This window comes from Neopelma chrysocephalum, unplaced genomic scaffold (assembly GCF_003984885.1).
Source record: "Neopelma chrysocephalum unplaced genomic scaffold, ASM398488v2 Primary Assembly neopelma1_142, whole genome shotgun sequence".
Taxonomy (NCBI): Eukaryota; Metazoa; Chordata; class Aves; order Passeriformes; family Pipridae; genus Neopelma; species Neopelma chrysocephalum.
In genome coordinates, this window is record NW_020897804.1 from 332,973 (window position 1) to 345,611 (window position 12,639).

General features: G+C 43.3%; 2 protein-coding genes across 11 annotated transcripts in view; both read left to right on the forward strand.

Annotated features, from left to right (window-relative positions):
- The window catches only part of MXD4 (MAX dimerization protein 4), a 38,597-nt gene extending 35,371 nt beyond the window's left edge, over positions 1–3,226 (forward strand). For all 4 annotated transcript variants that reach the window (XM_027699860.1, XM_027699861.1, XM_027699863.1 and 1 more), the window contains one exon: positions 414–3,226. In XM_027699860.1, the coding sequence (XP_027555661.1) occupies positions 414–562 (149 nt within the window). In that variant the 3' untranslated portion in view covers positions 563–3,226. The remainder of the gene's footprint in view (positions 1–413) is intronic.
- An 8,382-nt stretch (positions 3,227–11,608) lies between these two features.
- The window catches only part of LOC113975665 (DNA polymerase nu-like), a 108,998-nt gene continuing 107,967 nt past the window's right edge, over positions 11,609–12,639 (forward strand). For 6 of the 7 annotated variants that reach the window (XM_027699897.1, XM_027699898.1, XM_027699896.1 and 3 more), the window contains exon 1: positions 11,609–11,866. The gene's annotated coding sequence lies outside the window, so the exon portion shown is untranslated. The remainder of the gene's footprint in view (positions 11,867–12,639) is intronic. The other variant, XM_027699906.1, reaches the window with a different exon arrangement.

Consider the following 12,639-nt stretch of genomic DNA (forward strand, 5'->3'; position numbering starts at 1 on the left):
AGCTGAGTGTTTGGTCTCGGGGCAGTTACTGGGGACAGACGGTCACGCCACAGTCCTCGCCAACCAACACCTGTATGGGTTGGAATTACCAGGAATGGGACTTGCACTATTACCGCCTTTGAGGGTCGGGTTCTTGCTAGATCAGTGTCATGTGCAGGTTGGAACAGTTCTGGGACAGCATTTGGTACTGATGTCATGCAGTGTATTTATGTGGTTGAGGACAGAAGGGATTTCAATTCTCAGGTGGACAAGATGATCATTTCCTCAGGAGTTACTGTGCCAGTTCTTTTTGTTTTGATTACTGAAAATGAAGCATGATTCAGGTTCCACCTGAACGCTGATTGACACTGGCCCATAATTACTTGCTACAGCTGCTGCCTTTCTGAAAATGTGCCTTCTTATGTTTTCTTTAGAAGTAGACATTGAAGGAATGGAGTTTACTCCAGGTGAAATGGACAGTATTGGAAGTGCCAGTGATGCTGAAGACCACTACAGTTTGCAAAGCGGTTCGAGTGACGGAGGTTACACACATTCCCGCAGACTGAATGCCAGGCTCTCATAGTGCCTGAGTTACCTGTTCAACTCAGGACCATCTGACTGAAGCACTTATATATGAATATTCCAGAGGTGTCAACTGCCACTCTTCCGGGAAACCCCAACCACAGTACTCTGACATGGAGGTTTCTTACCCACGGTTCCCTGCACTGTAACCACAATATTAGATATTGTAAATCATGGGTTTGCTGCAGAGAACTGTGGTTAGGTACAGTTGTGACTTAAAGCTAGCTTGATGTAGCCATACTGCAAATTAAAGGAAATAAATTATGTCATTCCATTCAAGAAGAATTAAATTCAAACTGTTGGAAGCATGGCGTAAGGGAGTTTGACAGTTATTTTGATTTTGCAGAAACCATTTTTCAAACATGGAAGAATAAATGGAATCTACAATGTGTTAGTCATTCAGAGATACAAAAAACTACTTTTTGTGGTATTTTTTCATGAAAAAAAAAAACAAAACCCCAAAATATTTTGAATGCTGCATAGTGGGCTTCATAGAGCAAATTCTTTCAGCAGTTGTTGTTTGGGTAAAGCAGGCAGATAAATCTCCAAATCTCAGATGATCTTTAGAAAAGGTCATATTTACAAGTCACTACTGTACTTCAAAACGGGGGAAAAGCCAGCTCTAATAATGACTTCATGTGGGATGATCTCAACTTTCTTTTGCTTTTTGTATTCAATATCCAACCAGCAGCAAATCATTCTATCCATGTTAATGGGAGCAGTAGAAAGCAACATGGCAGTTTTAACCTGTTATCGTGGAATGGATGACATCTGAAGCATTTCAGTGGTTTTATGGGTTGTTGTTTTCGTTTCTTTCTCTGAAGAATACAGAACTCAAGTGATCCAGTTTGTGATGGTTAATCTTTCCTTTCAAGGAAATGAAATCTGTTTGCTTGTATTTTTTTTCTTTTCTTCTATTTACACATGTCAATACATTTTTATGGAAGGCATGGCTTAAGATTACAGTATTCAGCTAGAAGATAATTATTTTTTTTTCTTTTGCACACTATAATTGCATTTTCTATTCTTAAAAAAAAAGTGCAAAAAAATTAAAATGTATGCTGTAAAACAGCAAAGTTTATTTAGTACTCATCAAGCTGTTCAGAACATATTTACCCAACTTGTAGCAATACTATGAAGATGTATTTTAATACAACTTCTGCTTAGTGAAGTCATTAGAGCTTGGCTTGCCGGGTAAGAAAAAAATGGACCAGTCTTTGCATTACCTGTTTAAAGAAGGTCTTTTAAAAAAAAATAATGGAAGGAAAAAAAAAAAAGGAAAAAAATTAAAAATAAAAAAAAAAAAAGAAAAAAGCTATAAACACTTTTAGGGAAGTGATTTTAGCAAGTGTAGTCTATATTTCCTGTAAGAGATTTTGTATTATATTTTCCTAAATGTTCTCATTTACTTGTATAGGGAGGGGAATGGTACAGACCCAGACCAGAGTCTCAGGGACTCTTCACCTTTGTCATATTGTGCCTTGGTGACCATTTATGTATGCCTCTCCTTTTCATTGTTTAAAGGACAACTAAGCTTTGTTTCAAGACCCTCTGTTCAAATGGTCAGTTGTCCACATTCTTGCAGATGAAGCAGAGAGGTGTATTTATATCTTCACCCTCTCACAACTGATTTAGTGTGGCTTTAAGTAAAATCATAACATTAGGTTTTGGTGCGAGGGTTAATTGTCTTTGTATGAGCCCTCCCCTGGATTCTTCAGCACCCAAATCTATATTTTGTTAGCTTATAAAGTCAGGGTCTCTGTGAGACCAGCGCTCAGTGGCTGAGGAAACACAAACGTACTGTGTAAGGCTATGGGATGTCCAAGTGTGGTGCCATTTTTAGCATTCGGATACAAGACCTCATGACAGACTGACCATAATGATCAAAAACAAAGGTTCAGTTGTTCTTTCAACATCTGACATACGTGTCCTCCCTTTGGCTCTTACAACACGGGGTAGAAATATGAAATCATTTTGTGGCAGCTTACAGATCCTTGTTTGCACTCTCGCTTACTGCTTGGAACTTGCCAACAAGGAAAACATACATTTAATTTACATAACCTAATGGATGGCCACCCCTACTTTGGCTCTGGGGAGGGGCCTAAGGTTATCAACTCTGGCAGCTGAATTAAAAAACAATTAACAATTTTCTGTGATGCAGGTTTTGGTATTACATTCTATACACCTTGCATATTACTAAAATCCTCATTATTGGGGAAAGCACACAGCAATATACTCATTGTGTGTAGCTGACAAGCAGCAGAAATTACTAGCTCCTTTGGTGCATATGTAACTAATTTCCAAATCATGGAAAAAAAAAAAAAAGAGTTTACTTTAACACACGACTGTTAACAGGAAAAAAAAAGGCTAGTATATTGTTGCTGTTCATTTATTATATAATGAACACATTCATGGATTGTAAAGTGTTTCCTTTCATGACAAGCAGCTCTTGCACAGAACCTCCGAATGAAAAAAGATTTGAAACTTACAGAAGGAAAAACAAGACTTTAAATTGAACATTATTGTACCTTAGGTCAACCTGAAATTTTCCTTTTAAAGATGAATGTGCTAACTTAATGAGTTCTTCCACGCTGGGTATCCATGGCTTTGTAGATCTTATATTTTCAATAAAAATTACTCGAATAATCTTGAGTGGAAATAAAAAGGGTTTATTTGTTTTTACTTTTTCAGTTATTACAGCTGGGAGCTATTATGCTGGTAAAGAAAAATGACACCATACTGCCTGTGTCATTCTCCCTCAAGCGCAGCCCAATTTAAGGTGGAATTTTCAGGCACAGCTTCCCCAGACAGCAGCAGCCCAGTTAGAGGCAATGGCACAACAGTTGCAAGTGTCCGGCTCGGTGGCTGGTCTGGCCCCCCAGCAGAGCTGCAGTCCCACAGGTGTAGTTGGGGCTCTGACATTCCTTCAGGGACACGATTCTCCTGCTACTGAGCAGCCAGTGCAGCGCTACCTGTGGCCGTAACCCCGTGGGATGCAAAGTGTGTTATTGTTAGTAATTTTTTTAAGCTGGACATTTGTGCATGCATCTCTGTGTGCACACAACTGCACCTGTAACCACGACATGACTGCAAAAAGTAAACTGTTGGCTGCAAGATTAAATCCTGCCACCACCTCGGCAGCTCTGCCGCGTTGTGTCGTGACGGTGCTTTTAGCAGGCAAGGAGGTACCAGTGCTCAGCTCATCTTAATTCCCCTGCAATTAGCACACTGGAAAAGAAGGAGTAGAGGCAAGATTACAGGGCTGCTAGGTCTTTTCCTCTGTGGAAAGGGCTCTGGAGAGATGAAGTCATCGAGAAGTTCTTTTTATGGAGACGTGGAGGTTTGGCCTGTTTCCTGGGGGGAGAAGAAAGGAAGGGCTTTCCCTTGCAGCAGGCAGGTGTCGGGAGGATATGCGCCTCCTCACTGCTCCTGGATTAGCGCTTCCTCCAGCTCCAGGAGTGCGCTCTGTCATCACTGCAGACAGGCATAAAAAAACAGCCTAAAATTGTTAGTTTTTTCTGCACATTCTCCACTGTAATTCAGGGGATGAATCCTCCTTCACATCCAATCTCTCTGCCCAACTTGTACCCTGCCAGGCCCATTGCAGCTGATTTATTTATCTTCTGAAAAGAGCAGGTTTGGCAGTAGAAACTCTTCAACATATTGTTAACCAGAGACTGGATCCTGTATTGTCTTGTGCAAAGGACAAACTCGGTTCAGAGAGTTTTACTGGATTAAATCAGAGATAATAAGCCCCCTAAAAATCCATGAGAAGGACAGTTTTTCATCTGGTGTTTGTAGATTAGTTTCTATCCTAATTTATTACTGTAAGCTTTGGGGTGAAAAAAAAAAGACTTAAAATCTAACACAACTTGCATCTAACTTACAGAATTAAGACTGTCTGACCTTAAAGTGTGTTACTTTTTTGACGTGAATGAGTATGGATTCAGCTATACCACACGCAGCCCACCAACATTTAGTATTATAAGTAAAAAAAAACAAAAAAACCCCCAATAAATTACAGTGATAAATACCAGTATTCTGAGCATCCAACTGTACCCATTTCAGCACATGAACTTAAATGCCAAAAGAGGAGAACTGAGAAACTGAAAGAGGTGAAATTGTTTGACTGTGGGCTCTGCCTGCAGACCTGTTCCAGGGTGGGTACTTCTGCTTTTCCTGGAGGTACTTACAGCAGTCTCTGCTCCTGGAACAGGTGATTATTTCACCATTTTACCAACTTTTTGGCAGACTGGTAATTAGCGGTGAAATTTTTGATCCTCGCAGAGCAGCCCTGTGGAGAAGAAACGTTTTTGAAAACAGCCACATCATCACAGTTTTTAATTAAGTAATATTAATTTTATACACTTCATTTTATGATGGCACTGAAAAAGGAATGTTTGCAAAACAAATTACTCTTTCAGAAACCTGTTGTGTTTTGGTTTTTTTTTTAAACTGGTAGAGGCCACTGTCTTGTGTGGTATGAGCCAGTAACAGTGCACTAACTTGCACTTTCCAAAATTGGTGGAAGGATAATTGAATCTCTTTAGATACCCTTTAAGGAAGAGCTGTACTCCCTGCAAATATTAATGGGGCAAACACACCAGAAATTAATTTCACCAGCAATGAAATGAGCCAATTTGCTTAAGTGACTGCCTAAAAGCACTGTTCTTAATTGGTAGCTGCAAAGAAAGCATTCAAGTGTGTTCTGTAACCACCTAGAATTAAAATGCAGGGGATATATGAAACAGAAAAGCCCAGAAACCATTTGGTCACCTTGGCTGTCCTCTCTGCCTGAAGTATTGTAAATAATCCCAGGAAAAGATTCCTAGGGAGGCATGGCCAGCCAGAGGCTGGCCCATTGGCAAAGCAGAGGGAAGGCACACCAATTTCAGAATTTCTTTCTTCCATTTTGCACGAGAGGCATAAACTGTGGTTACACGGGATTTATGGCATTGGAAGGGTCTGTGCAATACGGATGTTTAAGTGATGAAACTTTGGTGCAGGCGAAGCACTGACTGAGAGCCTTCTGCTGCTTACTGGTGAAATTGTTACCTAAAGGTGTTACGAGTGGGTTCTGTGCCAGAGCCTCTGGGTCCCAGAGCCAAAGGAATGGTTCATAGTCTGTGAGATGCATTTTACTGTATTATACAGATTCATTTGTACGCACGTACATGGCGCTTGCTACGTTCTGTAGCACACGGAGTACTGTGTTGTATCATTATCTCGTCATAATATAAATACAAATTTTTATACCTTTTTGTTGTGGTATCCAGTTTTTTTTTAAAACTGTCATCATTCTTTTTTTGTGCATAGTGTTTCTTCTCTTTGAAAGTCTTTACATGCTGCAGATCTTTACATATTAGTTTAATGACTATTTCATAGGGAGCTCACTGAATTTTAGCAATTCAAATGAACAGCATGGAATGGAGGCTGAAGTGCTGTTAAAAGTTCTTTTACACACACTGGCCTGATGAAACCCCAATAGTTATTAATATTATTTGTCTCTAACCATGGGTGCTGTATAAATTTCCACTATTACCTTTCTGAAGACAAACCAACAACTTTGTAAAACAAAGTGCCAGCTGAAATGCATTAGTGTCTGTTCTAAGTAATTATACTTGAAATCATTCCAGCTCTGTACAAGGCAGAAAAAAAAGCATTAAGCGGCAGTCTGCAAGTTCTGCATGTGTATATTGTTGAATATGAAAGTCACATCATAAGTGACGTGCAGCCAGACAAAAATGAGTATTTTAGTTTGTTACTAGGAGAGATGAGTCGAGGGACAGAGCCGAAATGCTTTTGTGAATTACATCAATTACTCTCAGCTGCAGTGTGTGACATCCACTGGTTTGTATGTGTTTGTCACACATGTTGGACTTAAATACAGCAATGTCTTAAAAATACAGAAATAGTAGTTTAAAGTTGAAATCATGGCAAGTAGCTTGTTGATATGTTTATGTTTGATTTGAGTAAGTTAAGCTGCTGAATCAGTAAAAGTACTCCTGCGCAAAGCATAGTAAACTAATTTATCACAGCTTTCTTTGAAATTAACACTATCACAGAATAAGCATAAAATAAAATCCAGTCCTTACTAACTTACTATAAATTAATCTCCGACAGGAAAAAGCTATCAAACTTTTAGCAGTGCTGTGTTTTGTGACAGCACTTTTCTCAGCACAAGAATTGCATGGGGTAACAGAATTATGACAAATGTGGTGACACTATTTTTGTAAATCCTGTACAGTTTATGACCTGCACAGTTTCTTTTATGACATCCGTCATGTCCTATCATCTGTTTATAAGCAAAGCAAGTTTCATCATGTCCAGGAGCTTGCCTTGCCTATCAGGATGAAGATGTTTTGTCAAAATGTATTTAAATAAGAAAGAGCCTTAAATTATAATTAAAATCATAATGATATAACCATCAGATTCCTCTAAAAGAGGTACTTTAAAGTGGATTTAATGGAAAAGCTATCAGTTATTATTATTCTGTAAACTGTGAATTACCCAGTGTTTTTAAGGACCGTGGCATGGCAAGAAAGGTGTGATTATGGTGTGGGGGCCAGAGGAAGAGCAGAGTGCTGGTGTCACTGCTGCCTTAGAAGAGCTGGGCCTGGCTGAACAGAGATTGCTGCTGATTTCTTTGTGCCCGCTATAGTTTTACACTCCCCACAGCTCTGTGAAAGCCCCCAAAAGCTTGGTCTTCTGTGCCACCGCTGCCCCACTGGGGATGAGCTGTGGGGAGGCTGATGGGAGAGAGGGAGCAGAGCAAGGAAGTGATCTGGTCCTGCACAGTCCCTGCCGAGGTTTCTGCTGAGTCCCAGTGCATGTTCCCACACACGGGTTCAGTTTCTTAAGAACAAAACCCATTTGCAGACAGCCTGGCTCAGCAGCCCTGCTTGGGGTACTCATTCAAAATAGGGTCAGGTGAGTAAACAAACCATTTTCTAGAACAAAACAAATCCCCTTGTGCATTATATGTTTAAATACTTAGGAGTGTTAGCTCAAAGGTGGAGGAGCTTCTTGTATATTTATGGCAGTGAATCCAACAAAGCTGAAGAAAACTAATCACTTTGACCTGCTTTTCTGGGAATACAAGGTCTCAGAATGAAATCCACCGTTCCTCTGGAGAGAAGATACATGCACTTGGGAGAGAAAGCAAGCTGGTGCCAAATTCCTGTCTTATGACTTTGTTATAATAAAAGTTCACATGGCACTTCAAAAGCCATGCTTAATTCAGAATATAAATTTGCTTAAAGGAATGAATTACCTTTTAAAACAGGGTGTTTCTGAAGACTGATTGTTACTCCAGCAATCTGCAGCAGGGACCTCTGCCATCCTGCTGCTGCCAGCAGGCGTGCAGTATGATGCAAAATGAAAAAGCTTCTATACAGTTACAGTTCACCAGCTAAAAACCTATTTCCATATCTCCTCTGAGGGTTTTTTTCCCACGAAACAAAAAAACAAATAAACCCCCCCATGAAACAAACAAACAAACAAACAGAAAAACCAAACAAAAACCAAATCCTAAAGCAGTAACAAGCAACCCACTTTTATGAGAGTTTTTCATCTGACAGATGTATCCCAGCGGGAGGGTTTAGACTGCCCACCTGTGACACCTGTTTGATGGCTGTTTATTACAGCCTTGGATGATGGGTAACCAAGAACTTCTCTCTGAGGTATCAGGCACAGTGATGTCATATTTTGCAGTGGAATAAACACAACATGATATGGATAGAATAGTGCAGAGCTTGCAGACATCCTTCCAGAAATGTTTATGTCTTAATCTGCTGGAATTCACCATTAAATGGCTTGTAAAGGCAGTATCCTATCTCAGCAGCCCATCCAGCTTTCAGACACAGATGCAAAATGACTGCTCGATTATTGAAAAAAAGGGCAAGGTAAGCCTTTAATTATGTTTTGACTGAACACAACCAAGAAAAAAAATGAATCAGAGAAAAACAATCTTGACCCATAAGGATCTGCAAAAGGAAACGGTGAAGCACATGGGGTGAGGTCAGGTGGGGAGAGGGGCTGTAAGAAATTTTGGAGACATCTTTGTAGGGGAAGTGTGTTGTCTAATCTCTGCCCTTGAAGCCGATGGATGGTCTAACAAATGAAAATTTGTTTCCCTTTAGAGGCTTGTTTTTCAAAATGAGAATTTTATGTGCACAATGTTCTGACCTAAAATATTTCAATTCTAGCCTGAATTCCTATGCCAGCGGGGATTATGAGATCATGCTGTCTGTCAGCTCCTCTTTCGTCCATCTGTTCCCCTCCTCCTTTCCTTGATAACTTCTGAACCTTCTGGCTAATTTTCACCAAATTTGACAAATCAGAGATAGGATGGAAGCTGCAATAATAATCCATGATGAAAACTTTCACAGAAATTCCCTGTCTGGGTAGAAAGAAAAACAAATTATTTCCTGCATTGATCGTGGCCCAGTTGAGCTCTTCACTGTTTTCAAGAGGTGGCCACTGGCCAGCACGGATGTAGCTCCAAACCAGATACAGAATGAGCATATAGTGCTGCTTGCCCAGCTACACAGACAGGGACATAGGTTTTGGGAAGTGGGACATTGTAGCCATGTGAGTCTGGAAAGAGGGAGAGGAACCAGTCACGCAGGGAACTGAGGGCATTAGTTGCAGCAACCCGAAGAGACAATTTGATAGAAAAAAGACAGACAGTCTTTTATCAGATGTGTCTTCTTTCATCTAGGATGTGGACTTCAGTGGAAGAGCTGAATTGCTCTCAGGACAGCAGAATTTTAGGAAGTTTTCTAGGTATTTAAAATTTGCCTTTACTCAGGCATTTTTTACATGAGTAACATTGAAACACTGATATTTATGAAACAAAAAAACCCAAACCACAATACTGTGAAGCACAACCCTGCAAAACACTGCTGTAGGAGAACCACAATACTGTGAAGCACAACCCTGCAAAACACTGCTGTAGGAGAAGTTGATTTTACTGCAAGTAACTGACTGAACTGAAACAGCACAGTCTTATGAAATAAGCTGGTGAATGCTTTTGCTCCTTTACCGTCGGAAAGACGCAATGCACTCCCAGCTGCAAGACGATTTGAAAACTTCAGCCAGCTTAACTTGCAGCTGCATATCAGGCTGCATGTAATCTCATGGGAAGGAATTCAACACTACAGCTCCTTTTACCCAGGAGAACTCATTGCCAGGTCAGGGTTTAATCTAAAAGTGTCTTGCACGGACCACATTATACCAGAAATCAGCATTCTGTACTTTGTGAGTGATACAGGTGCTGATTTTGATCTAGAAAACCTCATGCGAGTTAGTCTTAGCTGTGCTGAGCTGCAAGGTTGCTCATTGCCCTGTGTTGATTCATTTCAACAATTGCATTGAGATTAGAGAAGGTGAACATTTAGGACAAGCAGTGGGAGGGCTCAGCTACCCTCATACGGACTGGGTCAATGCTTATCAGGGTGAAATGTAGAGATAACATTTCTGGATGTAATAAATTATTTCTTTCTAGAATAACTGACCCTACGAACCACAAGAAAAAGTCATTCTGAATTTAGTCTTCAGCAGTGCAGAGAATCTCATTCAAGACCTATTAGCTGCTAAATAGTAGCAACTACAATATAATTAAATTTAACACTAAGAAGAGATCAACACAAATAAAGCAAACAGATACTCAGTTTTATGAAAATGACCAAAATGACCTATGCAAAAGTGGGGAAAATGCCAAAAACCCCTAAATGCACAGTTTGAAATGAAGAAGCCTACAAACACCCAGAAGGCTTAAAAAATACAGTTCTAAAAGCCCAGGTATAATATCTGACACAAATAGAGAAACGTGGCACAAACCTCCCCTTGCATGACTCAATGAGAAATTTAAGGAGTCTATTGCAGGGCAAATAGGGAAGCCCAGAAAAACGTGGCACACAAAATGTAAACAGGAAGCAAAGACGTCTAAACTCAAGGAGTGGCTGATAAGGGATGCTCAAACTGTTAATGACAAGTTTACATGGTACTTGACTGAGAACTAGCCCTTGCAATGCAGAAGAGGTCCCACAATCTATGCCGAGAGCTTTCTGGTGAATCCATGGGCCACAGCAACCAAAAAGCCAAGAAAACAGGGAGCATTGTAAGGAAGGGCACTGGAAACGAAGATTTTGTAGAAAACCTTGGTACACACACACCTTGAGGACTCTGTGCAGTCTCATCTCTGCACCTCTAGCAAGGCCCAGTGATGCTGTAAAAGGTTCAGGAGACATCTGGAATAATGGGACGAATGGAGCACTGCCTTTATAGAGGCCAAATTTTGGAATTCTCCAAACCGGAGAGGACAAAGCTGAAGGGCAATGCACTGATGGTTTCTGAGTTGCCATGAATACCATAGGTAAGGTAGATGCAGAGGTGGCATTGACCAAATCCTGCAATGCTAGTGCCAGGAATCATCTGACAGGTTTTGGAAAGGGCTAAAATACAATATAGGAAGCACCTTTCCAAGCAGCAGGTAGTGATGTTCTGGGATGTTGCCTTGTGAAGTTTTGGGGGGGGATACCAGCATGTTGAAGATGACATCAGACAAATCCATGGACATAAAGGCCATGGATTTTCATCAGGGGTGAAAATCAGCGACACAGCAACAGTGGGCACGGGTGGCAGAAGCGTGGTGTCTGGGCACGGGGAAGCTGGTGGGCACAGCGGTCAAAGCGCTGAGCGACATCAGTTGCACTCGGGTCTGCCCTGTCCTCCAGTTCCCGTGTGCTGCGAAGGGGAAAATGGGGGGCAAGAGCCGGGGGGAGCTGAGGGGCCGGGGCTGAGGGGACATGGCCGAGGGCAGCTGAGGAGCCGGGGCTGAGGGGACACAGCCGATGGGAGCGAGGCACTGGGGCTGAGAAGACACAGCCGAGGGCAGCTGAGGGGATACAGCCGAGGGGAGATGAGGGGCCAGGGCTGAAGGGACACAGCCGGGGTCCCGCAGCCGCCCTGAGGGGAGGGACAGCCGGTGACGTCACCAGCGGGCCCGGCGCGAGGGCGCGTGCGCGTGCGCCCCCGCGGGGACGGAGGCGGCGCGTGGCGGGCGGTTCGAGCTGTGGGCGCGCCTTGAGTCTGTCTTCCGCTTTCCCTGAGCGTTCCCACAGCCTTCCCTCAGCTCTCCCTCACTGTTCCTTCAGGCTTCCCCTCAGCCTTCCCGCCGCTTTGCTTCAGGCCTCTCCTCAGCCTTCCCGCCGCCTTCCCTGCGCCTCCCCTCAGTTTTCCCGCCATTTCCCGCCCCGCTCCCCTCCCCTGGAGCCGCCGCTGGGGCCGAGCAGACGCTGCGGTGAGTACGGAGCGGGTGCTGTGGGTTCGGGGCTCGCTCCCAGCGGAGCCGGATCAGCCGCCACCGCCGCGTTCCTCCGTCCCCTCGTCGCGCCTCGTCCCGCTCCGGGCGGGTTCCTGGCCGGGATGCCCGCGGGGCTGGAGGCACCGACGGCCCCGGGGGCGGGACGTGGCCCCTGAGGGGGGGGCCCGGTCGTGCGGCCTTTGGGCGGCCCCGTGTGGGGACGGGGTTGGCGGGTGCTTCCTCGGGACTCCGGGGTTATTGTTTGCGGTGTTCAATGGCAGCGGCAGGGCCGTGGTGGCCCGGCGTGCCCGTGCATAAAGCTGTGTGGGCCCTTTATCGGACAGAACCACAGAACAGTTAAGGTTGGAAGGGGCCTCAGGCCTCCAGTCCGACCCTCCTTCCAAGACAGAGTAACCTGGAGCAGGTGACACCGGAACGCGTCCCAGTGGATTTGAAATGTCTCCAGAGAGGGAGACTCCACATCCTCCCTTGGCATCCTGTTCCAGTGCTCTGACACCCTCAGCGTAAAGTTCTACCTCTTGCTGAGGTTATGCTTGCTGTATTTTAGTTTATGGCTATTAACCCTTGCCCTGCCTCTGGGCACCACTGAAAAGAATCTGGCGCCATCCTCTTGGCACCCATATTTATTTATGCCCTGTTTAGCACTGAGGGCAGAGAAGAATTGGAAGGCCACCCTGTGACATGAAACTCGCATAACATTTTGTTTCATACGTAATCTGTAACTCTGAGTTAAGTCAGACACGTATGGA